This window comes from Leptidea sinapis, chromosome 17, assembly GCF_905404315.1.
Source record: "Leptidea sinapis chromosome 17, ilLepSina1.1, whole genome shotgun sequence".
Taxonomy (NCBI): domain Eukaryota; kingdom Metazoa; phylum Arthropoda; class Insecta; order Lepidoptera; family Pieridae; genus Leptidea; species Leptidea sinapis.
The window spans coordinates 14118236-14145006 of NC_066281.1; the positions used below are offsets into that span (position 1 = coordinate 14118236).

At 37.5% G+C, this 26771-nt stretch overlaps 1 protein-coding gene across 6 annotated transcripts in view; it reads right to left on the reverse strand.

Moving 5' to 3' along the window:
* Window positions 1-26771, reverse strand: part of LOC126968879 (smoothelin-like protein 1) — a 106432-nt gene that overhangs the window by 46389 nt on the left and 33272 nt on the right. For 5 of the 6 annotated variants that reach the window (XM_050814003.1, XM_050814004.1, XM_050814000.1 and 2 more), the window contains exons 2-6: window positions 11882-11939; window positions 9926-10040; window positions 9451-9576; window positions 2232-9343; window positions 605-1856 (exon numbers count right to left, since the gene is read on the reverse strand). In XM_050814003.1, the coding sequence (XP_050669960.1) occupies window positions 605-1856; window positions 2232-9343; window positions 9451-9576; window positions 9926-10040; window positions 11882-11938 (8662 nt within the window). In that variant the 5' untranslated portion in view covers window position 11939. The remainder of the gene's footprint in view (window positions 1-604; window positions 1857-2231; window positions 9344-9450; window positions 9577-9925; window positions 10041-11881; window positions 11940-26771) is intronic. The other variant, XM_050814005.1, reaches the window with a different exon arrangement.

Sequence of the window (26771 nt, forward strand, 5' to 3'; positions counted from 1 at the left end):
AAAGTAACGCCTACTTCAATAAATTTTCAGATGATATCTTATTTAGACCGGGACCACGTACCGGAAATCGCAGTGTTGGTAGGCCCCCACAAAATGGACCGAAGATCTGGTCAAGATCGCCGGAATACATTGGATGAGGGCAGCGCAGGACTGATCTTCGTTGAGATCATTAGGGGAGGCCTGGTCCAGCAGTGGACGTCATTCGAGCGACGATGATGATATTATTTTAACGTTTACAACTACTTGATTAACAAAATTACATTCGGTACTGTCGATGCCGTCGATGCGGTCGAATGGCTTCTTTTTGAGTCAGAGATATGACTTTAGTTTCGTCGTTCTATTAAACTTCCTTAATGTTATCAACATGACTACTGAAGTAACAACTTAGTGCAGGAAAATTACCGTAAGCAATTGTTTTAATTGGTAACAATATCAAAGGTTAAAATATCTCTGATATAGAGCTGAGTTGACAAGGAGACACGAAGTCATAAACGAAATAATACTTAATAAATGCTTCTACTTAGCTGCTTAAAAATGTAAAATTGAGCTGCACAAACTCACTGGTCGGTTCTAATGAATCATCGCATACCTTGTATCGACCTACCTTGGTAGTTAGTGCTTCCTTTCCTGAGAGCTTTTATTCCAAACAGCGGTTTTCCGTCCGCATCTAACGGTCCAGGTCCATAGCTGGATGTTATAACATCGATTGGTTTGGAGATAGTTTTCGATGGGCTCTTTGCCCGATACATAGGTTTCTCTGTTTCAATCTTTTTGCTACTAAAAGATCGGGTTTCCGAGGTGACCTTCTTCAAGTTTCTGCTCGTTATCCACGAGGGTGTCTCCTCACTGCCTGGTTTATGCGGCATTTTCTTTTGACTGTCTTGTACTGTTTTAATTTCGGTTTCTTTTATTAATAATTTAGAGTTCTCCGGACTAGTGTCACGATTAGTACTTGGATATCTGTGTTCCTGCGTTTTCACCGATACAATATTTGCGCGATGAGGACTTAGAGATTTCCTATCAGGGCTTCGTCGAATGGGCTCAGTATTATTTTGTTGAACCTTATGGCCGCCTGACTTTGTTAAATGGTTAATATTTATTTTGTGCTTTTCCGGCGAAGGTGTCCGTTTATTGTTTATTTGAATTACTTCGATGATGTCTTTAGACGATGTTCGCTCAGTGACAATTTTAGTTGATGTTCCAGACACCCGTTGTTCTGCAGTGTGGCTAATTTCAATATGTTTTGTTTTAGCTTCTGATACAACAGGCGCTTTTTTTACTTTGGTTTCAGCCTTGATGTCACTTTCATTTAAGCCAACTTTTTTCATGTAAGCTGTGGCATATTCGCTGAAACGGTTGGATTTTAATTTCATCGTGGCTGTCTTACTGGGTGATAATGGCCTTGACTTTTTATTAGGGCTTAATGGTCGAGTTACTTTACAAGCAGGCACTGATTTTAATGGTTTTTCAGAGTCCTGAGTTACCATTTCAGTTTCATTTATTTTTACAGGTTCTATAGAGTGTCCATTAACTAGAGGTTTAGTTTCTTCCTTAGGTTCCTGAATATTTGACGTGGTAGCACTTTGCGGCTGTAGATCACTGCTATCTGGGGCACAGGTTATTTTTTGAGGAGGCTTATGCTGCTGATCAGTTGACAATGTTTTGTTTGGCATTCTCTGTGGAGATTTGTTGAGGTTTCGACGGTCTGGAGATCTCGTTTTAGTGGTTTTATTTGATGTTTGTTTCATTGACATCGAAGTTTTTACTGATATCGATTCATTTTCTATGTTCTTCTTGGCAATTCTAATTTGTGCTCTTATACGACGTCTTTGCTCATAGCCTACCACCTTTTCCAACTAAAAAGAATTTTTGTATTAAATAAATATTCATAACACACTTTTCCTAATAGGACAACAAATCAAAGATAAGGGCAGAACTGACCTGATTAATATATTAATTGGACCAGGAATCTGTAATAGTTAGCGCTTTAGGAAACTAAGAAACTGTATGGCAACTAATTAGCTTTTACAGTATGTTAAGAGGACAAAACGATCAAACTGTAAAATGTAGCAAATAGTAACAGGTTACCAATGATAACAAGTAAATAACTATGATCACGATTATAACTTGGCTAAGCCGCTGATTTCATTTTAATGTACTCTACTACTATTGAAATAATGTGTTATTACTTGCAAGTAGCTGCGGTTCCTATAAAAATGATAAACAATTACCATTTGCTCAAGAAGTTCTACGTCATAGATATCTTCAATGCACGGCTGATGGTGGTCTCCACTAGGACGGCGTTCACTGCTGACACTCGACCTATCAACGCTTGTCCTGCGAAGGTCAACTCCGAACTTGCCACTGCCTCGTCGGGTGCTTACTTCAATGTCCTCAATGACCCGCGCTTCCTCTTTCATTTGACTTGTTTTAGTTGGGCGTTGGTATCCAGGTATGTTATCATTTGGCTTTTCAGTTTTTGAAATCCTATCACTGCCCACTACAGTTGAATTTGATCCGTCGCCTTCTGGGTAACGAGACAATACTGTTTTAATTGAAATTGGTGAAGCCTTAGACGGTGGAGCGATAGGTACAGGAGATCCTGTCTGATTTAGCGGTGACGCCTCCCCAACAAACGTATGCCTGGGATTCGTGGCAGAAATTTTTGGTAAAGGAGACTTTTCCCTAGTAATAGGTAAGGCTGTTCTGGATATAGGCATATTTTCTTCATTAGTTGGTGTTTTTGAGCGCAATAGCGGTGATTTTTCTCTCAAATCCGGGGTTTTAGTTCTTTCTCTTTTAGGTAACGAAGGAAGAAGATTGGTCGCATCTTTTTTATTTGTACAGTCCAAATCTTGAGATATTACATATGTGACATTTTCTTGTAATCGTTTTTGAGTAACACTTATGTCTGCCAGTTTCATATTTTTGCTATTACTAGTTTCTTTATGTGACGTAGATGTTGTTGTGGATGCAATGTTCTCAAACAAAGCTTTAGCCTTTTTTACGGCCTCACAACTCCGCAAAGTTGTTAATTTTACGGGGCCTTTCTTGTCATTCGAAGTAAGAGGCTTAGCTTTGTTAACTGGTTTAAAAACTCCTTTAGTCTTATTTAATTTATCATCACAATTTTCTTCAAGCAAACATTGTTCATTATCCTTCAGTTCTACAAATTCTTTGACACCTATTGTATTTATGCTATCATCTGTACAGTCAATAATTTGCTTCATTATCTTATCATGTTGTTCCCTTATTTTCTTTTCTTTTTCTTCAATAACATATGTATCGGATAGTACTTGTTCTGCTGTTTTAACAAATTTCGTTACCTTATCAGATACGCTCAAAAGGCAATCATCACTTTTTAGTGATTCATCCACATCACTTAGATCAGGTCTTTTTGGACGTTGTATTGGTTTTTGCTTCGATACTTTCGAGTTTTCAGCGGTCTCGATAAATAGATGAGCTTTATCATTTACACTCAATTTTGTGTAGTCGTCCTGAAATGTTGTATTATTATCATATTCTTCAGTTATTTGGCGACAAGGGCTCTTATCTTTTGAATGTGCAGGCCCTTTAGCAAACTTATTTACTTTTTCAGACACAGATAGAAGACATTCATCAGATTTCAAAATTTTGGTATCAATTTCAAGGTGTAATTGGTTATCAGTATCTTTCAACTGAGTGCTCACTTCTTTAGAATTCTCATTATATTTTGGGTGTTTTTTGTTGACATGAAGATGACTATTTGTAATGCTCAGTTTATTTTGATCATCAACATTACGCTGATTGAATGTTTCCTCATTTTCACAAATTTCTACAATATTATCAGTTATAGATTCAGTTTCATGTATAACGTGATGTGACCGTCTGTTGAATTCCTCATCAGGCTCATTAACTTCATCAGGTAAACGTGGTGTACCAACGTCATCTGAAAATCCAACAGGCGTAGGACAAATACGATCTGGAGAACTTTCTCTAGAAGATTTAGCAAGCTGAACGTCAATTATGATGTCATCATCATCTGCGGGTGTATTCAAAGCAGTAGCCGATTTCGGTTTACTAACTGGTAACTTTGAGTATTCCTTTTGAGTCTTTTGAGTTTTTGTTATCTGCTTTGTTATTCTTATTTCCGGCTTCGACTTGATTCTTTGGGGTGAAACTATTTTTTTAGGAATAGATTTAATCGATATATCACTTGAAGTACGGGTTATCTTTAAATCCAGTTCCTTCTTTTTGATATTACTAATATTTCCTTTTTGTATACCTATCCGCTTTGTTTCATTTTCGTTATTAAGTTTGTTGACAAACTTGGTTGTAGAAGTTTTGGAAATGTTTTGCTGCTTTACGGAAGTGAAAGAACTTTTTTTCATATCATTTGAAATACTTTTATCAATTTTAACGTTAGTCGATATTGCTTTAGGTTTTTGATCATCAACATCATCCCTACTCTTGTTATTTGTTACTTTATGTACTTGTGGTGACTGTGGTCTTCGTGTCGGAGAACTGGGTTTTTTCGTCTCTGTAGGTGAATTTGGTTTTCTAGGGGAAAAGCTTTTGGGCTTGTTCACATCAGTATTTGGTTTAACCAATTTGGAAGCAGTCGTTGTTCGTTTGTTTGGTGAAGTATTTCTTGATGAAGGGTTATTTGCCGTATTACTTAAATTTTTAGCCTTGTCTGTCACATTTACTTTATAATCTGTTTCATCTTCATTAGTAGCCTCTATTGTATCAATTTCATTGGTCACATCTTCAATTATATTTTTAGTCACCTCGTCAATATTCATCTTCAGTATATCAGAAGTTTTAGATTGATAGTCTTTACGATCAGGTGATATTCTCCGTAATGAAGATTGAACCCTGTCAAGTACTTGTTGTTCTCTTTCAGATATAATAAATTCGGAATTTTGGGACTTAATATCAACATGGGACTTTTTAGAACGTCGTACATCACATTCTTTGACGTTTTTAGTAATTGAATCAAATTGAATTACTTCATTCGTCGAAAATTTTTTATTTTTAGTGACGATGCGATCTGGGCTAATCTCTTTGGAAGGCGAAAAGCCTTTGCTTTTTTTAGTTTTTTCAACACTTTCATACGATGGATACGCTACTTTTGTATCATCTGTCGTCTTTATTGTAGTTTGGTTTTTAGATTTGCGTTCCAGGCTAGCTGGTTCAGAAATTCGCGCAGGGCTAACCAAAGGTTTCTTAGAGTCCACATCCGATGGTATATTTGAATATTCACTCTTATCAGTTTCCTTTTCGTTAAGTTCACGATCTGGGCTAGTTGAGGTCAATCTAACGTCGTTTTTATCCGGTGTACATTTAGGGTTGTGCAGTGTTGTGTATGTTTCTTCGGAATATTTGATGGAGGACGTGTTAACATTATGCTTAGTACTATTTACCTCTTTATTATGTCTTATTACTTGAGATGAGATTTCTTTCTTGTTGTCAATTTCTATATTTTTAATTTTTCCATTTATTTTACGATCTGGGCTACTTGAGGATGATCTAACTACAATGTTGCTATTGCTACTTTGTTGTGCTGCACGTTTAGGACTATCTATATTTTTTGTAGGTGTTTTTGACGAGATAATAGTATTAATATGATCAGTAGTTTGGTGATCAAATTCATTCAAAATTTCAGAAGAGATCGCATTAGTTTTTTCAGTTTTCTTTTCTACAAATTGGCGGCTTGGGCTAGATGGTGTCGACATTGTTGTTTTCGGTTTTTGTGTTAAATCCGTAAAAGCTGATGCTATTGAATGTTTCTTAGAATGTTTTATGGGTGATGAACATTTGCTAGAGTCCTGTTCAGTACTTTTGATTTCACCATCAAAATGTTTCACTAATTGAGTAGATATTTCTGTTAAGACATCTGTTTTTTCATGTGTTTGCTGCGTGAATTTGCGTTCTGGGCTTGAAGAATTTTGTCTAGAAGTCCTACACTCTCGTATTTTCTCAGGGCTCGGTGAGTTTTTTGATGGTTTTCTCTCAGCAATTTTCCGTTCAGGGCTATTTGATGCCGTTCTTGAAATAGTTTGTTCTAATGACTTTGAATTTTGTTCGCAGTACTGAACATTTTCAGTTAGCTTCTTTGCTTCCCTTTCCAGCAGTGAAACAGTCTCTTTTGGAATATCACCTTGGTGGTGTGATGGAGAATTATTATTTAACTTAGAGGTATCTTGTAGATCGAAATTCTCTTTTTCTTTATCATGATACTTGCAAGGAGATGTTTCTCGAGATGTAGCACGCACGTATTGCTTAACATTTTCTATTTTATCGTCCAATTCTTTTACATGGTTAAAATCTTTTATTTCATCACTTACAGGACTCTCACAAGGTGAAATACTAGGTGAACTTCCATTTGAAGTTGTGTTTTTCGATTCTTTATTTGAAGATTCCGAGAATTTCTCATCCATCATTCCAAGTATCTTTCTACACCTTTCGTCATATGTTTCACGTCGTTCTAAGGGAGGTTTTTTCTTTACTGGAGTGGCTTTATTTGTAATAATATTATCTATGTCTTCTGACTGCTTTTCTTCTTTTTCTGGGGAGGCTAGAAAGCTTGTAGGAGGCTTTTCACTGGGTGTTACTAGCTGATTTTTATCTAGCGAAGGTTTCTTCAATGAACTTTTACGGGGAAGGTTTTCTTTAATTATCTTCTTTTCGGGAGATGGAGATTTGCAAGAGATTTTACTAGGTGAAGAGGACCTGGAGACTAAGGGTTTCATATCTTCATTATGATAATCTAAATTTCTATCACCCAACTCAGTAACTTTAGATGTATTCATCGCCGTGGAACTAAAATAAACAAATCCGCTGGCAGTAGTTGTTGGCGAACTTTGGCCAGTAGAAGAAGTACTTTCAATGGTCTTTTGAGTTCTAGTAGGGCTGGTTGAAGGAGTGATGAGCTTGCGGTTGCGATCCTTCTCTATTTTTCTATTTATCTCTTCGGTAGTTTTTTCTGTTGTAATGAAATCAATATCTTTTAATTCTTGAGATGACCGATTTATTTGTGGTGATGATTTTCTCACTGATCTTTCAAATATAATTTTAGATTCTGTTCCCATTGATTTTGGAGCAGTAATGTCATTTCTATTAGCGGTTTTCAAAGATGGTTTTCGAGGTAAGTCTGTTTTGGCTGACTTATCTGGACTTAAAGTTGGCCTCTTCGTAACGGTACTTTGAATGTTTATATCATCAGTTTCCGACGTCAAGTTATTATTTGAATTTCTATCCAAAAAATTACTATTATTTGTGGAAGTGGACTCCCTTGACGGTTTCCGGTCTGGATTAACTAAATCAGAATTTAAAGTATTTTTTTCATTTCCTTTTATAGGTGCTATATGGTCTTTGTATGGCGAATTGTCATTGCTGGGGCTCCTTCTGTTTTCTGACTTCCTATTCATTTCTTCTGTTTTTTTATTTACATTAATTGACAAACCAGTTGACTTTGAGACACTTTGTTCATTTTTATCTAATCGACGTGTTTCTTCAGAACTATCATGAGTAGGGCTGTTACGTTGTGGACTCTGAGAGGTACTACGATTAACGTTTAGTTGTCCAGTAGTTGTATGCGGGCGAATAGCGTCTGGTGAACTTGCCGCTGTATGTTTCATATATCCAGCCTGTTCTTGAGAACTTTTCATAGTCCTATCTTGGGTATCTTGTAATAAATAATTATCTTCCTTTTTATACATTGTAAATTGTTGGGTAATATTGTCCTTGTCGATGACTTTGCGAGGTAATTTGTCAGGGCTAGGACTTTTTCGTAACTGTTTTTCATCAAAGTTATTAGATTTATTGTTTTTATCAGGGCTAGTACTTGATGTTTGAGGAGAAGTAGTTTTTTTTTCTGGACTGATGCTAGCTCTTTTTTTTATGTCGTACTTTGGTTTTCGTTCAGGGCTGTACGTTTGTCGAGTTGGAAATTTTGCGTTTTGGGTATCTCGTGTTGTTGTTTTATTTGAATTGGTCTCAGTCATTGAATATGTTGAATGTGTACTTGAATGTCTATTAGAATAATTGAGAGTTGGAGAAGTTCTGTCAAATTTTCTGGGGCTGCCACAACGACTTGAAGTATTTCTATAATTTTTTTCAGGACTCACGCTACTCCGAATTGAAGAATTACTGGATTGCATTGTTCGTTTTCCTGGTGAGGGTGACCTCATGCTGTGGTTTGTTTGAATATCAGAACGTAATGTGCTTGCCCACGCTTGGTGAGAAGGACTAAAGTCTTCGCTTATTTTACGTTGGGTATAGTCACTCTGATATGTTGTTTGGTAGTTATCGGTCGATTTCTTCTCCACAATTTCTTGAATATTCTTAGTCTGGCAAACATTGTGAATCCGTTCATCAGTAGTATTTAAATTATGCTGTTTGACTTCTATGGGTACATGTCTATGGGAATCTAAGGCAAAACTTTGCTCCTCAGTACTTTGGTATGTTGATTGATTTTCATCTTGATGGCGGCGATGTTTATCAATTTTGCTAATTTTGTGATCGTAGACGTGCTCACTCTGTTGTCTGAATGTGTTTGTGAAATCTTCATTTCTTAATGCCTCAGAAATATTGTTATTTCCAAAATCGATAACATCCTTGGACTTTTGAGAGTCGACTATATTTTGTTCATGATCATTGGAATTTCGGCTAAATTGTGACTGAAGATACTCATCACTTTTTTTATTAGTGGTTGAATATGTTGACTCGGTTTCATTCAAAACTTGTTGTGAATGGATTTCAGATCTACTTTTCTGAATAACCGGAGAATGAAACTCTCGACGAGTGCTAGTGACTTTTGTACCATCAGGAAGACATCTAGTCTCAACGATTATTTTAGTATTTTCGTTCGGATAGTCAACTTTTCTTGAAATAAGTTCACCATCTTCGATATTACTTTTTATTATCTGTTCAGTGCTATTTGTATTAGTCATTCTTCTCGTTGATATGTCATCTTCATAGTCACCACGTGTCTCTCTCTGCTGGTTATTCGCGTATGACACATTATCATGTGTTGAGGAAACTTGTTCAAGTTTGGCTGTGGATGATGATGAACTAGTTTTGGTTGAAAAGTGTCGACCATCATCAGTTTGTTGCGAGACTTGCTCGTGGGCTGAAGTTTTAGAGAAGTCCTCGTTTCTTCGAATGCTCGTGTTGCCGTCGTCGTATTCCGTAAAAGCATTTTTATGATGATCATCAGCTGCAAACTGCCCTTTTCCACCGTCCACGTCGTAGTGACCTTCGATGTTAGCATGCACTGACTTCACTGTCGTGTGTCCATCGTCGATTGTTTTATTTTCAGACTCCACGTTCCAGCCAGCGTTCGATAGCTCCTTCAGATCTGAAACATGACATAGTGGTTGAAGAAGCGTGCAGTGACAATTGCTAGCTGTTATTGGTTAATGTTGTTAGTTTGTTAAGCGGTTCAGAGACAGCGGGCGTAGGCACCTTGGCCGCGGTAGGTAAACTCCTTGGGCGGGGAGCCCGCGTCCCGAACTTCTTTGCTCTTCATTGATTGGAAGCTTTGGTCAGCAAACGATTTCACATGGTCTTGTGTTGATGTGTACTCATAACCTGTTGAAATTTTCATAAATAATAACATATATTTTATGTGGCATTAGCAATCAATAAATAAGAATTCAATAAGCTTAACTAATTTCAAGCTTGCTAAAAAGTAGGGTTTGAATTCTGAACTTAAAATTATATGGATAATTTAACAGGTTTCTTAAATGACTATTCCAAAAAAAAATTCAATAATAATCAATCTAATATTATAACAATAACAATACTAAAAATAGAATAAGTACTTGTACTATATCTTATACTTAATATACTTATTCATGGAATAAAACAGAAGTTTTGGATATTACATTTCATCATTCTGAACGATTCGCCTGGCCTATCTTAACAAATATAAGGTTACCTTTTCCCTCAAGAGTAGGTTCTGGTGAGTACAAGCTCCGTAGTCTCTCCTCGCGCAGTCGGTACATGTGAGCGCGAATCTCCTTCTTCCTGGAGAAGTCCTCTGTCTGCTGCCACTGCAGAGCGAAGATACAAATTAATACTATGATTGAACATAATTTTATTCTCGTAATAAGGTGGAAATGGTGAGGAATAAGATGCAAATAAAATTTAATAATCTGTAACTGCAAATTTAATCATTGCTTTTTAATGAAATCCTGGTAGGATATTAATATTGTCAATAATTAATTCTTTACAAATAAATATCCCAAAAAAGGTACCTCAGAATCGACTTGCAGCGGGGTTTTTATAAGCTTAACCTTCCTTGACCTACTGCCTTACATCATGGAGATGATCATGGACTGGGTTAAAATGAAAATTGTTCAGTACGCAGCCACCGCTTATCGACAACACTCCTATTAATTGTTCGCCTAATATCGTAATACTGGGTCTCGAAATTTTTAAACTTGTCAATTCCGCGGCTATTAGGATATAAAGCTAGACTGGACTATACTTTGACTAGCCATAAATACTGTTACAATTAAAAATAAACAAAATATTACATTTGAATTTGGAATCTGTCATTTTAATAATATTGTTCATTGAATTTTCTCATTTAGGCGCGGATACATTGTACAATATTTTGCGATATTAAAATGGAGTGCGGTGTTATCACCCCATATTTCATATTGTCTTTATAGACAACCAAATCGCTGTGATTGCATTACACAAAGTAGGTATGGAACAATTTTTAAAACTCTCCACGTTTGGTATTAGCCAAATGGTTGTGGACCGGACTATTAATAGGTACAATGAGACCTCCTCTATTCGTGACAGAAAAATCCAGCCATCTACGTAATGTTCGTACGAAAAAGGTGGTCAAAGCAGTAAGGGAAAGAATCCGAAGAAATTCTGTCGAAAAACCAAAAGATTTTAGCTCGGGAGATGAAGATAGCACCTAGAACCATGTCGCGTATTTTAAAAGCGGACTTAGGACTTGCAGCCTATATAAGACGTACTGGTTATTTATTAACTGATAATTTAAAAAAGAATAGGGTGGTAAAATCGAAACAATTACTAAAGCGGTGCGCAAAGGGAGGTCGCAGAAAAAATTTGTTTACGGATGAGAAATTTTTTACCAACGAGCATCATTTTAACAAACAAAATGACCGTATTTATGCTCAAAGCTCTAAGGAAGCTTCCCAATTAGTCGACAGAGCGCACTGTAGGACTATAAGAGTGACTGAGCCATAGTTTTGTGAAAAAGGTATCAAAACATCGGCACAAGTGTTTCAAGATAACATTCTTGAGAAGATAGTGAAGCCTCTTAACAACACCATGTTCAATAACCAAGAATGGTCCTTCCAGCAAGACTCGGTGCCGGGTCATAAAGTACGGTCTACGCAGTAGGAAACTTCTTCTTGGTTGGAAACTAACGTTTCGGACTTCATCAGAGCTGAAGACTGGCCGTCGTCTTTTCCAGCTTAATCCGCTAGATTGTGATTTATGGTCAGTTTTAGAGAAAACGGCTTGCTCTAAACGCCATGATCATTTGGAGTCACTAAAACAGTCCGTACAATTGGCAGTGAAGAATTTTCCCATGGAAAGAGTGCGTGTTTCTATTACGTTTAAACGACTGTATTGCAGCCAATGGAGACCATTTCGAATAAGCTTTTATATTTTAAATTGTTTTATATTTATGTATTAAACTAACACACTGTAAAAGTAATAAATATTATTTGCAATAGAAAATTTGTTTTTCCTTTGTTTTAGTATTTATGGCAAGACTAGGTAGTTGCATTATGTTCCCCCAAATATAAATGAAGAAACTTCATCGACAACCGGTCAGTGGCTGGTGGCAACGTTCCACAAGAGTATGGCCCTCACTCTTCACCTCGTCTCCTCCGTTCAGACTCACCATGCGGCGCAGCAGGTCCTCGTCTCTGATGAGGGAGACGTCGCCCTCGGCAGACATGCTGAAACAACATACAACTCACTGTAAACTTGTAGGTCAATATCATACCACATATTATAATAATTAAAATAGTAGTTAAAAAACTAAAAAACACGCTTTATAACCGAACGAAAAAATAGAAAATATTTCCTACTTTTTAGTTTGGTTTACTTATAAAAGTCTCTTTTTTTAGTTTTTATTATTTGCACTGTTAAATTAAAAATTCTGTATGGTATTCGAAAGTTTCCTAATAATAGATGAATCGGTTAAAGATAATGGTTGAAATTTAAAATTAACATCAATTCCTGCCTTATAGATGAGACGATAGGTGAAAATTATATAAATGAACAACAATCTTATTTTGCAAAATGGTAAAATGGAATAATTTTATCAAATTAATGTATTGTCATCGGTCCTCGATAAATCTACGAAGTGAATGAAATCTGGCCGTCTAAAGTGGGTCAAAATCGCGCCCAAATGAGTCGGTTACAAACAAACATACATACAGGAGAAGCTAAGGAAAAGCGTGTAATAATAATGAGATGTCACCCAAGGCTGGGGCTGTTTTAAATTAAAATCAAATCAAATCAAGATCACTGTAGGTCACCACAATGACATTTATAAATGTCAAAAAAATATTTTTTTATTGAATTTACCGCTACTTCATATAGTGAGAAGAAATAGCAAGAAACTGATTGTCACTCTTATAAATCAAACTTTTTTTTATGGAAAAAGGAGGACAAACGAGCGTACGGGTCACCTGGTGTTAAGTGATCACCGCCGCCCACATTCTCTTGTAACACCAGAGGAATCACAGAACATTTGCCTTTTTAATCGATTTATAAATTATTTCAATTACAATATATTATGTAAAGCGATGCAACAAAAAAACTCAAACGTCAAAATATAGTCAATGCCTTACACGAGTAAGTTAAAAAAGTAAATGTAAATTAATACAACACAAAAGTTATTGAGTACATTTGTAGCTGCATCATCCACACACACTGTAAATAAATAAAGGTATTTTTCGAGCATTTTATAAGCGATCATAAAAAAAAAATATAGTAACTTATAAGAATCTGAAGCAGAGCTCTGGTAAACTTTTATTTGCAAAGCTTCAAACTATCCGACCCGACAGACGTTGTACTGTACACAATAAATAAAATACTGTTTTTTTTAAATTTTTCAATAATATTTCATAACATTGTCATAAAATAAAATTATTAATTATTTCGTATAATATGCTCCCTGATGTTTTAATGAAATTTTTCACAGCAGAACTGTCAAATAGTGCCTCAATAAATTCTCTCATAGAAAATAATATGTCAATACATAGAAATAAAAAAATAAATATGGGTTCGAAATCGAAATAAAATCTATCATATCTCTCAAGTTGGACTAAACTGCATTCCACGAAGTAATTCCCATTAAAATTCGTTCAGTAGTTTAGGAGTTCCCTGGAAACACACATCAGGACACTGGATTTATTTGCTCATATAAAGATTTATAAATTTAAATGAATCATGTTATTTATATGATCTGAATTGAAGGCAATTTGTGTTGTCGTCTGCCCGTCAGTCTGACACCACGAGTTAACCATCCATCGTACAATAATTAATGCGCGTCACTGTAATATATATGAGCGGTAGGCTCGCGGGCGCGGGCGGTCGGTCTTCGGCACATAAGTAACCAATCGACAACCGGCACAGGCTTTTACCAGTGGGAGGCTCCTTTGCACAGAATGCCGGCTAGATTTTGGGTACCACAACGGAGCCTATTTCTGCCATGAAGCAGTAATGTGTAAGCATTAGTGTGTTTCCATCTGAAGGGCGCCGTAGCTAGTACAATTACTGGGCAAATGAGATTTATCATCTTATGTCAAGGTGACGAGCGCAATAGTAGTGCCGTTCAGAGTTTTATTTATTTATTTATTAGAAAAGGCTTACCAACTAGACATACAATTGGTTTTATTACAGTTTTGGGTTTTTCAAGAATCCTGAGCCCCACTGTATTGTAACTACCATCAGCTGAACGTCCTACTTGTCTCGTCCCTTATTATCATAAAAAAATAGTACGGTGAAGGCGTTCCCTTAAACTTTGGTAAGCATATTCCGGTGGGACAACAAAATTGTGTAAAAAACCCGTAGATAGCCGCAGAGGCGTGAATTATTTTGTCTTTAGCTGTAACGGAAATAACTGAAATCAGGGAATTGTTGTTACAAAATGACTAACAATGTAAATTAGTGATAAGTCATAGTCATTAAAGAATTAAATCAATTTCAAGATGTGTATTGTTTTTACCTATGCCTTATACTGAAGCATGAAAAAATATTGTAGTTACTAACTAGCATTTGCATTTCCAATGATACAACTAATAATAATTTAATACAATTAAATAAGAACTAAGAGCAAAATAGAAATGTTGCAACAAGAATAGATATGAGATAAATACATTTAATAGTCACTTATTGAATTAAAAAGTATTCTATGTCTCTAGTTGGACTGCACTCAGTGTAGAAGATTTCATTAAAATCGGTTCAGTAGTTTCTGAGTTCTATCCGAGCATAGTTCGAAATTCACTTGGTGGCCGCCCGTCGCATATTCTAGGTTGTTAAATATAAATCACACATAATTATTTTAATTATATCTATTATATATGTATATTGTATGGTAAACTTCGATTCACGCAATTGTCAAATGAAACATCATAACTGTCAATGTTATTATTTATCATCTTTGTCAGGTACACTGTGATTTATATTTTGTGTGTCCTTGCATTTAGTTAGAAGTCCGGACTTTTTAGTTGATCTCGTGTAGATTTCGTATCTCGTAAAAATTGAAGACTTCTTTGATATATGTGGTTTTATTATTATATTACATCTAATTAATAATAAAATCCGGACAAGTTAGAGATCCGGACTATAGTCTAACGGCCGTGCCCAATATACTATCTACAGATAGAGATAAATTACTATCTACCTTTCACTGTCAATAATTTGAAGCTGTCCCAATATACTCGATAAGTCATTCTTATCGCCTTATATTTGGACGCCTGAATTGCAAATTCCATACAAACTTTATATCGCTGGTAAGCTATACGTCGTGACTACGCTTTTTATCTCAAGTAAGAGATAGACTGAACATTGGGAACGGCCGTAAAAGTTCGGATTAATCCAGACGGGTGGTAACCTTAGTCCTAACAATGATTTTGAAAGTTCAACATAGATTTATTTATAAACCGAAAGTTTTAAACGCGTATGTATATTTATTTAATATACACCAAAATACTCAAGAAAGTTACTCCACAATCACAATAAAAGCATATTTTCAACTAAGAGTAGAGTTAGGACCGACAATATCGAATAATGTTACGTTCGTTCAATCAATGTTTCGACATTGAATACGATGTAACTAAGAGTAGGATTCGACACGACTAATGCCACGATATGTCGAATGTCGATTTTAGGGGTAGGTCCCCTGTAAACAACGTACACTCAATCCTGTTCCTGTCAATTTGCGCCGAAGCCGCGGTGGTGGTTCACAGAGTTAGGCCTAACCGTGCGCTTCTCTTTTCGTGAGCTATACGGTCGAGCTTCGCAGATTGATGCGAGGACAAAGTAATATATTGAAATCCACTTTGAGGTCCACGTCACGTGACAATGACACATACCTTAATTGTAAGAGCCACTCAACAAATGTATATTTATTCAGCGATCTAAGTGTGATCATTAATTATATCGAGTGGTCGTTGTGAGAACCGCGACTTTTAAAACAAATGTTGGTAAGCCGTTTGTATGTGTTACATAATATTATGTAGGTATGTTGCGGTATTTGGTCGGAGACGGGTTGTGTTGTATTATCATTACGTGTTGCTTAAACAAACGAAACAGTTCAGGTCATGGACAGGTCACAGGACACAGCGATTGTATGGCGAGTAGTCTAGTCTCTAGTGTAGAGTTTTTATAAAACACATTAAAATTAATCCGCACTTCAGACAATGTTGTTAGATCGGAACTTATTGGTGTATTCAAGGTACATTGTTTTGGACTCAATACGCGTCCAATAATTATGGTTAAAAGGGACAGTAAGCAACACATTCTGAGAAATTTGTCAATAGACCATTGCCAGGTTGTGGTGTGAGTGACTGTCCCCTGTCCAGGGTCGGTCGTGAGAGGTGCGGCTGCCCTTGCCCCGCTTGTTGTGCGCCTGCCCTTATATGGTTCCTTGATATGGCCAAGGTTTTACCGTGGATCATATATACATACAACAAGCTTAAATGTTGGGTATTTTCTCTCACAATAATTATTTTTACCAGTGGGAGGCTCCTTTGCGCAGGATGTCGGCTAGATTATGGGTAGGTACCACAACGGTGCCTATTTCTCCGTGAAGCAGTAATGTGTAAGCATTACTGTTTCGGTCTGAAGGGCGACGTAGCTAGTGAAATTACTGGGCAAATGAGACTTAGCATCTTATGTCTCAAGGTGACGAGCGGAATTTTAGTGCCGCTCAGATTTTTGGGCTTTTCAAGAATCCTGAGTGGCACTGCATTCTAATGGGCAGGGCGTATCAATTACCGTCAGCTGAACGTCCTGTTCGTCTCGTCCCTTATTTTCATAAAAAAATTCTATAGGTACACGACACAATGTGTGGTTGAGAGTATAGAACTTATTTTCATAAAAAAATTCTATAGGTACACGACACAATGTGTGGTTGAGAGTATAGAACTTATTCCTAGGATAGGGAGGGAGGCACGGGAGGGCGGGCGTCTCAGTCGGATCGTGTGTGCTCCACTCAGTGTGTCGAGCGAGCTATGGGCTGCAGGCTGAGAGCCGTTTCTCGCGTCCTAATTTGTAAGCCGTGGTCAGGTGTCTGTTGTACTTTTAAGGCTGCTACCCCAAGAAATCACCAGAATAGCACATAGTTGAAACCATTTCTAGACGGTTTATATAAAGCTTAAATTTTTCAAAAAAAAAATTTATTATATATCTACAGGATATGAAAAGAAAATTGATTTTTTCATTACATTTATATTTTTTATAGACTGTGCTAAAAATACGAAAATGGGGGTATTTTGGTTGGGGGTACTTTTACAGTTAGAGCCATGCTAATCATTCAATCTAAATAAAAAATTTACGAAAATTTATTAATTATATACAATATAAGAAAATTTATTATTTAACATGACATAGATTTGTAAAGAAAATTGTATAATGTTTGTAATAAATTAAAAATGCTTCTAACTCCGAATTAAAACTATGGCGATGTTGTACGGGAGATGTAACCAAGCTCCGCTGGATTCCTCAAGGCTGTTGGCTCGGTCCCCCACCACTGAGACACAATTCTAAAGACTAACACAACACACGTTCAAATGAGGTGAGACATCTTCTACAGTACGGATCTAAGATGAGGGGGTGAGCATAATTTATTTGTGTACTTTACCTACTAACAGCCCGCGCCGTAACCTGATGTATGTACCTACCTGACAAATAATATATATAAGAATACTAGCAGTTCCCGCCCGCTTCGCTGGGCGAATTTTGAAAGGAAATAAAGTATACAATAAAAAAATAAGTAGCCATAAACCATCTAGGATAAATTTTGCATCGAATGGTGGTAGTTTCATGTCCATACGATTAGTGGTTTAGGCTTGAAAGAGCCTCTAGAAAGACTATTTTCAATATATATATACTAGCTGACCCGACAGACGTAGTTCTGTAGATAATAAAAATTATTTCGTAACGTATGCTCCTTGCAGTTGTTATAATGCAATTGTTTCAGAGCAGAACTCTCAAACCGTGCGTCAATAAATTCTCTTACAGAAAATATGTCCATACAAAACAAATATTGGAAATAAAAATAATTATGGGTCCCAAATCGAAATTGAAAGTATCCTATCTCTCAAATTGGACTAAACTGCACTCCATGAAGTAATCCTCATTTAAATCCGTTCATTAGTTTAGAAGTCCATGGCGGACAAACAACGTGTCACGTAATTTATATACATATATTAAGATATACGCATCAGTAAGTCAACATGCAATACAATGATTTAAGTTTTTTCCTACGACCGGGAAGGATTCTTGCCATCGTAATCTGCAACCTCTGAGAACGTTTATGCAAAATATCATGCTAATTGGATTGGGGGTTAGGACGTAACAGAAAGAAAGAAAAGAGAGGTAAGAAAGCGTAGGTAACAGATAATTTACCTTTAGCATTAATTACCTGAAACATAAGTGTAAACATAAGTAAGAATACATCTCTGTATTATATAAATGTACTCTCTGAATATAATCTAAATCATAGGCTAATATGTGTTTTATAAGGTCTCGGTTGATGTTAAGGCCAAATAGCCACAAACATATAGAAAACTGTTTAGTAGACATCGAACGATAAAAGATATTAGTCCAAGGAACATTGAGAACTAACAGAGCTACTCATTTATTAGTCACAAAAGTACTTTCAGGACTTCTGTGACTAAAATACATAATGAATATAAATAAGTGTCAGGTATGAGAGGCCGCGCATCTGACACTGGCCACGGGTCCATCAGGCAACCATATCGACACCCAGTGACTAAGTAAAGAGTCACTACGGCCAGTTATAAACTGGAAGCTTGATACCTATAATATCATACTTTTCTTCTATAAATCGACAAACCTATACACGAGTCACGAATCTCGGGCGCTATTCGGAGCACACTTGCTCTGTCACACGATGTACTGGCGTTCCCGAGGTCAATCCATGCCTGGTAAATATTGTTCTCTAATATAAATAACAAAAAATAAGATTGTGAAATCTAACATTTATTTGTTAAATCAACAAAGTCAATACTTAAACGGAATAAATATTTGCATGCGAACAATCCAATGACGAAGGTTTCTCGACCTTGCCGCACGCCGTTGCATTTAAAACAAAGACATGTTAAAAGTTTGCCATAAATCTTGTGCCAACAATAAAGCTGTCTGTGGGAGGAGACGCCCCGGGCCCGAGCAGTATTTATGAGTGAGATAACTGCAGGAAGACGAACAGGTGAAGGTGAACGGCGACACCCACGCGCCCAGGGCAGCGCTAACGACAACATTCATCGAGTCTTGCTGTTTTGTTCAATTTACAATAATTTCTAATCAAAACCCAAATATTCTGAGCGGCACTCCAACTACGCTCGTCACCTTGAGACATAAGATGTTAAGTCTCGTTTGCCCAGTAATTTCACTAGCTACGGCGTCCTTCAGACCGAAACACAGCGATGTTTAAACATTACTGCTTCACCCATTATCTAGCCGGCATCCTGTACAAAGGTGCCTCCCACTGATAATAATGGTACTGGCATTCGAATGTTTGTGAAACATCCGCTGTTGGAACGGAATTCCCACTCAGGCTCGGCGCACGTCACCTGACCGCGAGCGTGGAATAGTGATGAACATGACCTCTGCGGAGATTCCATTGTCACCAACCGTCAGTGAAAGTTCTCACGTCCCACATTTACACTTTCTTCTAAATTCAATGCCAAATATTTAAAGCTTCTTCGACTCGAAATATCCACTAGAAAAAACGTAACCAAGTTATCAACAGGATTTCTTTCAGCCAATATTGAAATGAGAATAGAATGGGCACATGCGATGCACCTTGGACAACATCAGGGAATGGTAGAAATGTATTTTGTTAAATAAAACTCCATTTTAACATTTCGCGTACGAGCGATACGATGGCCCAAATGACACATCCTCAGGGATCAAAACCTAAGATCAGACAACCTCACATATAGCACAGAATACTATATCTAGGTACTCTTTGTATATAAGATAACGATTTGAACTAACAAACAAGCTTTAAAAATCGCAGAACAAATGAAGGAAGCTATTAGTGAGGGAGGCCGCGGCAAGCATCGTAACAAGTAACAAGTCGCGCGTCAGCGGTGAGCGGTAAACACTGCAAGCTGCACTATGAAGTACATCAATATCACATTTAGCACGTCCGGAAGTCAGACGAGCACTACCGAAGGTCGTATCGTTCACTACAATCATCTAAATCTATTTGTAATGGGAAAACAAGATTTGACTCCCACGCGGGCTTGGGCCAGGAGCGAGGAGATTAGCTGCGCAATATTGATGAGCACGGAGAGACGGCTCAGGAAGTTACATCAGCTCTAAAATAGCGATAATGTGGGTGTTCACACTATGAGCGGGCTCATGTTGTGAGCTAATTCAAATGAGTAGAGCTCAAAGTACTTCACAGATACTCTCAATACAATATTGTGATGTGTACTTCATACGGCCTCGAGTTATCTTAGTACGAATTGAAACAATATTGCACTTCCTCTACAGCAACAACCCTTGAACTACAACGGATATAGGAACACTGGCACACAGAAAACGTATTAGAAACTAGTTGAAATATATAATTTAATCAATATTAAGCTATGCATGTAGAACATTGACAAGTAGTAATAAATAGACATAATTAATCAAATTATTATAGTTTTAATAAAACAAGCCCGTTGAAATAAATAATAGTAGTATAAAGCGTCGCTAGCTCCTGGACTATAACCGGTTAGATTGTGATCAAGATCAGCTTTATGCAAATGTTGTTCCTTTTGCGGAAACCGGTACCTGAACTATATGTATATGTATACTGAGGTATATGTGGCTCCTCGCTGGTGAGTGACTACTGATGAGTCAAGAATCATAATGGCTCATCAAGAATACCCAGTTGACTTCACCCCGCAATCACCATATGTCCGGGAAACAATACGAATGTAACTATGTGTTGTGTTATCAGGGCTCACAGATGTTAATATTGAAATAATAGAGACTAAGATGAAAAATGAATAAAACAAGATACTGACATTAAACATAATCTAAAACAAGGTAGCCAAATATTTTCTCAAAAGCTTTTTAAGAAATACCGATTTTATATATCCCTACTATCACCGCTCTTCGAGAACACTTCCCTTAAAGCCTCGCCTAGTATCGGAATACTGGGTCTCGAAATCTCGAGCGATTGCCAATTCCGTGGCCATCTGGAGGGCAAAGCCAAATTGGGTTCAAAGAAACTGGGCGTCATTAATAGAGCACGGCAATACTTCAAGCCGGCCCACATTCTAGCGCTGTACAAAGCGCAGGTCCGGCCACACATGGAGTATTGCTGTTATCTCTGGTCTGGCGCACCCCAGTATCAGCTCGCTCCATTTGACCGCGTGCAACGCAGAGCAGCTCGAATTGTCGGGGACCCAGTACTCTGTGAACGGCTGGATCACTTGGCGTTGCGTAGAGACGTCGCTTCATTGTGTGTCTTCTACCGCATTTATCACGGGGAGTGTTCCGAAGAGCTGTTCAACCTGATTCCTGCCGCCAAATTTCACCTTCGCACACGCCACAAGTTACGATATCATCCCCACCATCTGGATGTGTGGCGGTCCTCCACAGTGCGGTTTTCAAGGAGCTTTCTTCCTCGTACCACGAAGCTGTGGAATGAGCTTCCTTGTGCGGTGTTTCCGGGACGATACGACATGGGTACCTTCAAGAAAAGCGCGTACACCTTCCTTAAAGGCCGGCAACGCTCTTGTGATTCCTCTGGTGTTTCAGGAGAGTGTGGGCGGCGGTGATCACTTAACACCAGGTGACCCGTACGCTCGTTTGTCCTCCTATTCCATAAAAAAAAATCAAACAAGGTATATGAAAATTAAATAGATAGCCCCTCTCACACATAGTAGTAGTTACCACAATTTCATAATCCTGTTGACCATATTTATCAGTTGTTTTAAAATATGCATATTTTATAGTCAATTTTGATGCCATTCTTGCCTGCAAAAATTACAAAAGTTATTAACAATTAACTAAAAAAAAAGGTTCAGTTTTTTGCAAATATCTCATAAACTTAAGATTTTTCAAATTTGCGCAAGCCACGCCCCTTTCGGACCTTTAATGAATAAATATTATTTAAACTTAATATGAAATGAAATATGAAAATTAAAAATTGAATAAATTCAGTTCATTCAAGTTCACCAAAAAGGCACTTGTTGACTAGACTATTAATGTCTTATGTAAAGTTGTTTACAAAAATCTTAACGGGACCGTACGGTATAGGTAATGAGTCTCTTTTTCCATGGGAAAGTAGGTAAAACGATCCACGATGCTGTACATCATACGTAAGCTTGTGCTGCGATGGTGGAATAAGTTGGCTGGGAGCAAGGCATTCAGCAGCTCGTGTAATAAATGTAGAAGACACAATGAAGCCACAGACACGAGGCGCACGTTCACACTTCACAGACTAGTAGACTGTAGAACCTCACCCGAGCAGCTGTGCGGTGCTCGCGGTCAAACAGTCCGAGATAATCAGGCTGAGTGTGCCCGCTCGTGCTGCTCGTCAGACGGCAACTGACTGTCCTGGAGTATTTCATTCACGTGAAAAATAGCTCTCTTGTTTTTTTTTTATGAAAATAAGGGACGAGACGAGCAGGACGTAGAGCTGATTTATTTATTATTGAAAAACCAAAAAATTCTGAGCGGCCCTACAACTGCGCTCGACACCTTGAGAAATAAGATGTTAAGTCTCATTTGCCCAGTAAATTTCACTAGCTACGGCGCTCTTCAGGCCGAAACACAGTAATGCTTACACATTACTGCTTCACGGCAGAAATAGGCGCCGTTGTGGTTTCCCATATCTAGCCGGCATCCGGTGCAAAGCCGCCTCCGACAGGTAGGAGGCTAATTACCTGGCCCCATTTTAATACAGGGCCGACCAGATCGTTGACTGTGGACTCTACATATAGATCCACCTTTACTAACACTTCCCTTCACATTAGCCCACTATTTACTTTCAGTCATCCCTCCATAACGAAGCTGTGCGTAATACTAGAGTGGTTATTTGGCGAGGCCCATTAGCGGTATTAATGTAATTGGTAGTTAATTAAAACAAACTGTGGCAAGTGTAGAGGTGCAACTACGAAGTAAGTTAATGAACGACACAGGCGGTGTGTACGTGGCGGCCATTGAACTGGCGCTCATCGGAACAATCGCCGCAGTCGTGACTGGCCAGGGCTGCCCAGCGGCGAGCTCCGGGGTGGCCGGGTGAGTTACTTTAACACAGTTATTATCAGACTCTGAACGAAATATTGTAATTCAAAGGATTCAAAATCAATTATTGAACGTCAAAAACTACCACCCATTCAAAATAGACTGCCTCAGACCTGAGAAAAACGGGCGCAAGAAACCCAGCGGGCTTTTTTTATATAAAAATCTTGATTACAGTGCAATATCGTACAATAAACATTATAATTAAATAGCCTGAGGGTGCTCGCTTCTTTCCCAGTCTGTGGTGTCATTAAGAAATTTGTTTATGTTATTATATACCTTTCCCACACAAATGCTTTTAACAGTTCTTTTAAATTTTATAACGTATTTGTTTTGTACATTTTCTGGGATCATATTGTATCATGGGTGCATATGCATCGCCAAATAAAAGATTTACTGTGGTGACATTGTGGACACTCACTCAAGTGGTGAGCTACTGAGACATAACATAAGTATGTTGCGCCGTAGTTAGTGAAATTACTGTCTCATGTCTCAAGGTGACAATTGCAATTGTGGTGCCGCTCAGAATTTTTGGCTTTTTCATGAATCCTGAGAGGCACTGCATTGTAATGGGTACGTCGTATTATTTACCATCAGCTGTACGTCCTGCTCGTCTCGTCCCTTAATTTCATAAAAAAAAGAATAGACACCACCTGTGTACTTTATTTAAGCTACGATATAACGATTGACAATACCAGTACAGGTGTACCATGAGTACCTCCGGGCACTGGAATGGTCTGGCCCGTGTGCAGCTTACTGTGTATATCAATCTCTGTGTTCCATATGTCATCTGTGTATGTTACAATTGCTCCGCAAGTAACTGATATAATTAGATCGTTTGTTGTTATTTGCGAAGGCTGGCCGTAGGGGAGGAATGCAAAAAGTAGAGCATATTGATTGATAGGAAACTTGCACGAGCGAAGGCTGCACTCGAGGGCTATTTATATCAGGTCGCGGATGGAGGTGGGCAGACGGTCGGGGGGGGGAGGGATGCCAGGATAGTGTCCGGCAGGCATTCCTCGCTGCCTGCGGTGTTACATAATGTAATGTTATATACAGCATGTTTTGTGTTGCACGCGAACTGGTTTGGACGCGGGAGTCGACTGCAGAAACTTCTTAAACTTGAAGAATAAATATCTAACGAACGTAAAAATTATTCGATAGTGACACAATACAAAAACATCGAATACGGTTCAATTTGTAACATATTATAATATCTTTAGAGATACTAATTTTCCTCTCTTTATCCCTCATAAACACTTAAATAGTTTTAAAGACGTAGGGGGTAATACTCCAAATTCAACTTCAAATATTTTTGATTACAAATGGAATATGAAACCTCTTATTGAAAGTCAGTGGGATGCTCCTTTGCACAGGAAGCCGGCTAGATTATGGGTACCACAACAGCGCCTATCTGAAGGGCGCCGTAGCTATTGAAATTACTGGGCAAATAAGACTTAACATCTTATGTCTCAAGGTGACGAGCGCAATTGTAGTGCCATTTAGTATTTTTGGGTTTTTCAAGAATCCTGAGCAGCACTGAATTGTTATGGGTAGGGTCTATCAAGTACTATCAGCTGAACTTCCTGCTCATCTCGTCCCTTATTTTCATATAAAAAAAGTCAAACACTACCACCGTCATACCGCCGTTCTTCAATGTCTCTCTCAGCTTCGCACCTGTTATCAGAATACAGTGTCTCCTTTCTTATAAGGCTAGCCCACATTCTGGCACTCTATAAGGCGTAGGTCTGTTCTCTTATGGAGTACTGCCCCTATTTAGTTAGCCTTGTGCACACCAGATGATTGAGTACTAGCTCGAAATATTTGATACAGAGCTCGTTAAACATGTATGTAGCATGTATTATTAGATAATATTAAGTATAGAAATATAATATATCATAATAATAATTAGTTATTCGCAGCTTATATAATTTTTAGAACCATTTTATGTTATGTTTGAATATGATTAGGTTATTATTAGGTTATGTATAAAATTAATGAGAGCATTTCGCCGATAGACGTAACGTTTGGCGAGTAAATAAATGAAAGTTAAATGTAAGTAGATATATGTAAATAAATAAAATAAAAAAACTATCGAAGATGCTGTATGTTCTCTGTGAACAGCTCTATCGCTTGCGTAAAGACTTCGCTTCATAGCGTATCTTCCACCGTATTCATCACGGGGAGTGTTTCGTAAAGCTGTTTCATCAGCCACCGCAAGACACACTGTTAGATCAGCATCACGATCCCGATATTTGGCGTTACTTCAGAGATACCTGGAAGCTCGTTTGTTCTCCTACGCAGGAGAGTTCGTAGTAACGTACTATTATACTCTTAGAAACTAAAAAAAAAATAAGTAATGTGTAAGTCCAGATAAAGGACATGAAAGATGTGAAAACTCAAAACAAACCTAAATAATACGAAATAAAATTATAATTTGTCCCATATACATAATAGACCAGTGCCGAAGCCTTTGAAAATGATAAAAAGTGAAACAAAATAATAGTAGGATGAAACCCATTGGAAACGGACGAGAATAAAACAAAAATTAAGGGAAAAATAAATTACGGGCGATCTGAGGTCGGGAAGTGGAAAAGGGGGGGTGTTTTAGGGTAAAAAACGGTGTATCTCAATTTAAGGCAAAACTACAAGTCCTATGGCAAAAAGTTAATGGGCAAAGTTGTAGGTAATAAAGAGATCTACAACTTTTGTAATGACACTTTTTTCACATAACGTCAAAATTTAGGTGAAAAATTCAAAAAACCAAGTTTTTGGTTTTTTATTTCTTTTTCAAAAAAAAAAAATTTTCTACGAAATTTGGTTAAAACTTACCTTATTATTTCCCAAATACACTGTAATTTATTTGATTTATAATATTTATTTTTTCGCCTTATTATAACTTTTTATCAAAAAAGCACCCTAATTTTCAATCGAAATTTCTGACGTCAAAATATCAGCTTTTTTCAAAAAGTTTAGGGCTTTTTGTTCGTTGACATATCTACTTTCTGATGGTGTAAAAAAATATAAATTACGATTTGTAAATGTTCGGAAAATTTAAGTCCAACAAAAGGTATTTGGTACTCACTATATTTTGCGATATTAAAAAGAAGTGGGGTGATAAAGAGAACCGAATCGCTGTGATTGTATTACACAAAGTAGGTATGGAGCCAAATGCAATTTTTTAAAATCTCCATAGTCTTGGTCTTAATAAAATGTTTGTATACCGGACTATTAATAGGTACAATTATACCTCCTCTGTTTGTGACAGACAAAGATCTGGCTGTCCACGTAGTGTTCGTACGAAAATGATGGTCAAAGCAGTAAGGGAAAGAATTCGAAGAAATCCTGTCCGAAAGCAAAAGATTTTATCTCGGGAGATGAAGATAGCACCCTAGAACCATGTCGCGTATTTTAAAAGATGACTTAGAGCTTCCAGCCTATAAGAGACGTCATAGACGTACTGGTCATTTCTAAACTGATAAATTAAATGAGAATAGGGTGCTAAAATCGAAACAACTTCTGAAGCGGTACGCAAAGGAAGGTCATAGAAAATTTTTGTTTACATTTGAGAAGTTTTTTACAATTTAGCACCATTTTAACGAATAAAATGACCGTATTTATGCTCAAAGCTCTAAGGAAGCTTCCCAATTAGTTGACGTTGCACTATCCGACTTCAGTAATGGTTAGATGGGGTATTAGCTATGAAGGAGTGACTGAGCCATACTTTTGTGAAAAAGGTATCAAAACATCGGCGCAAGTGTATCAAGATACAATTCTTGAAA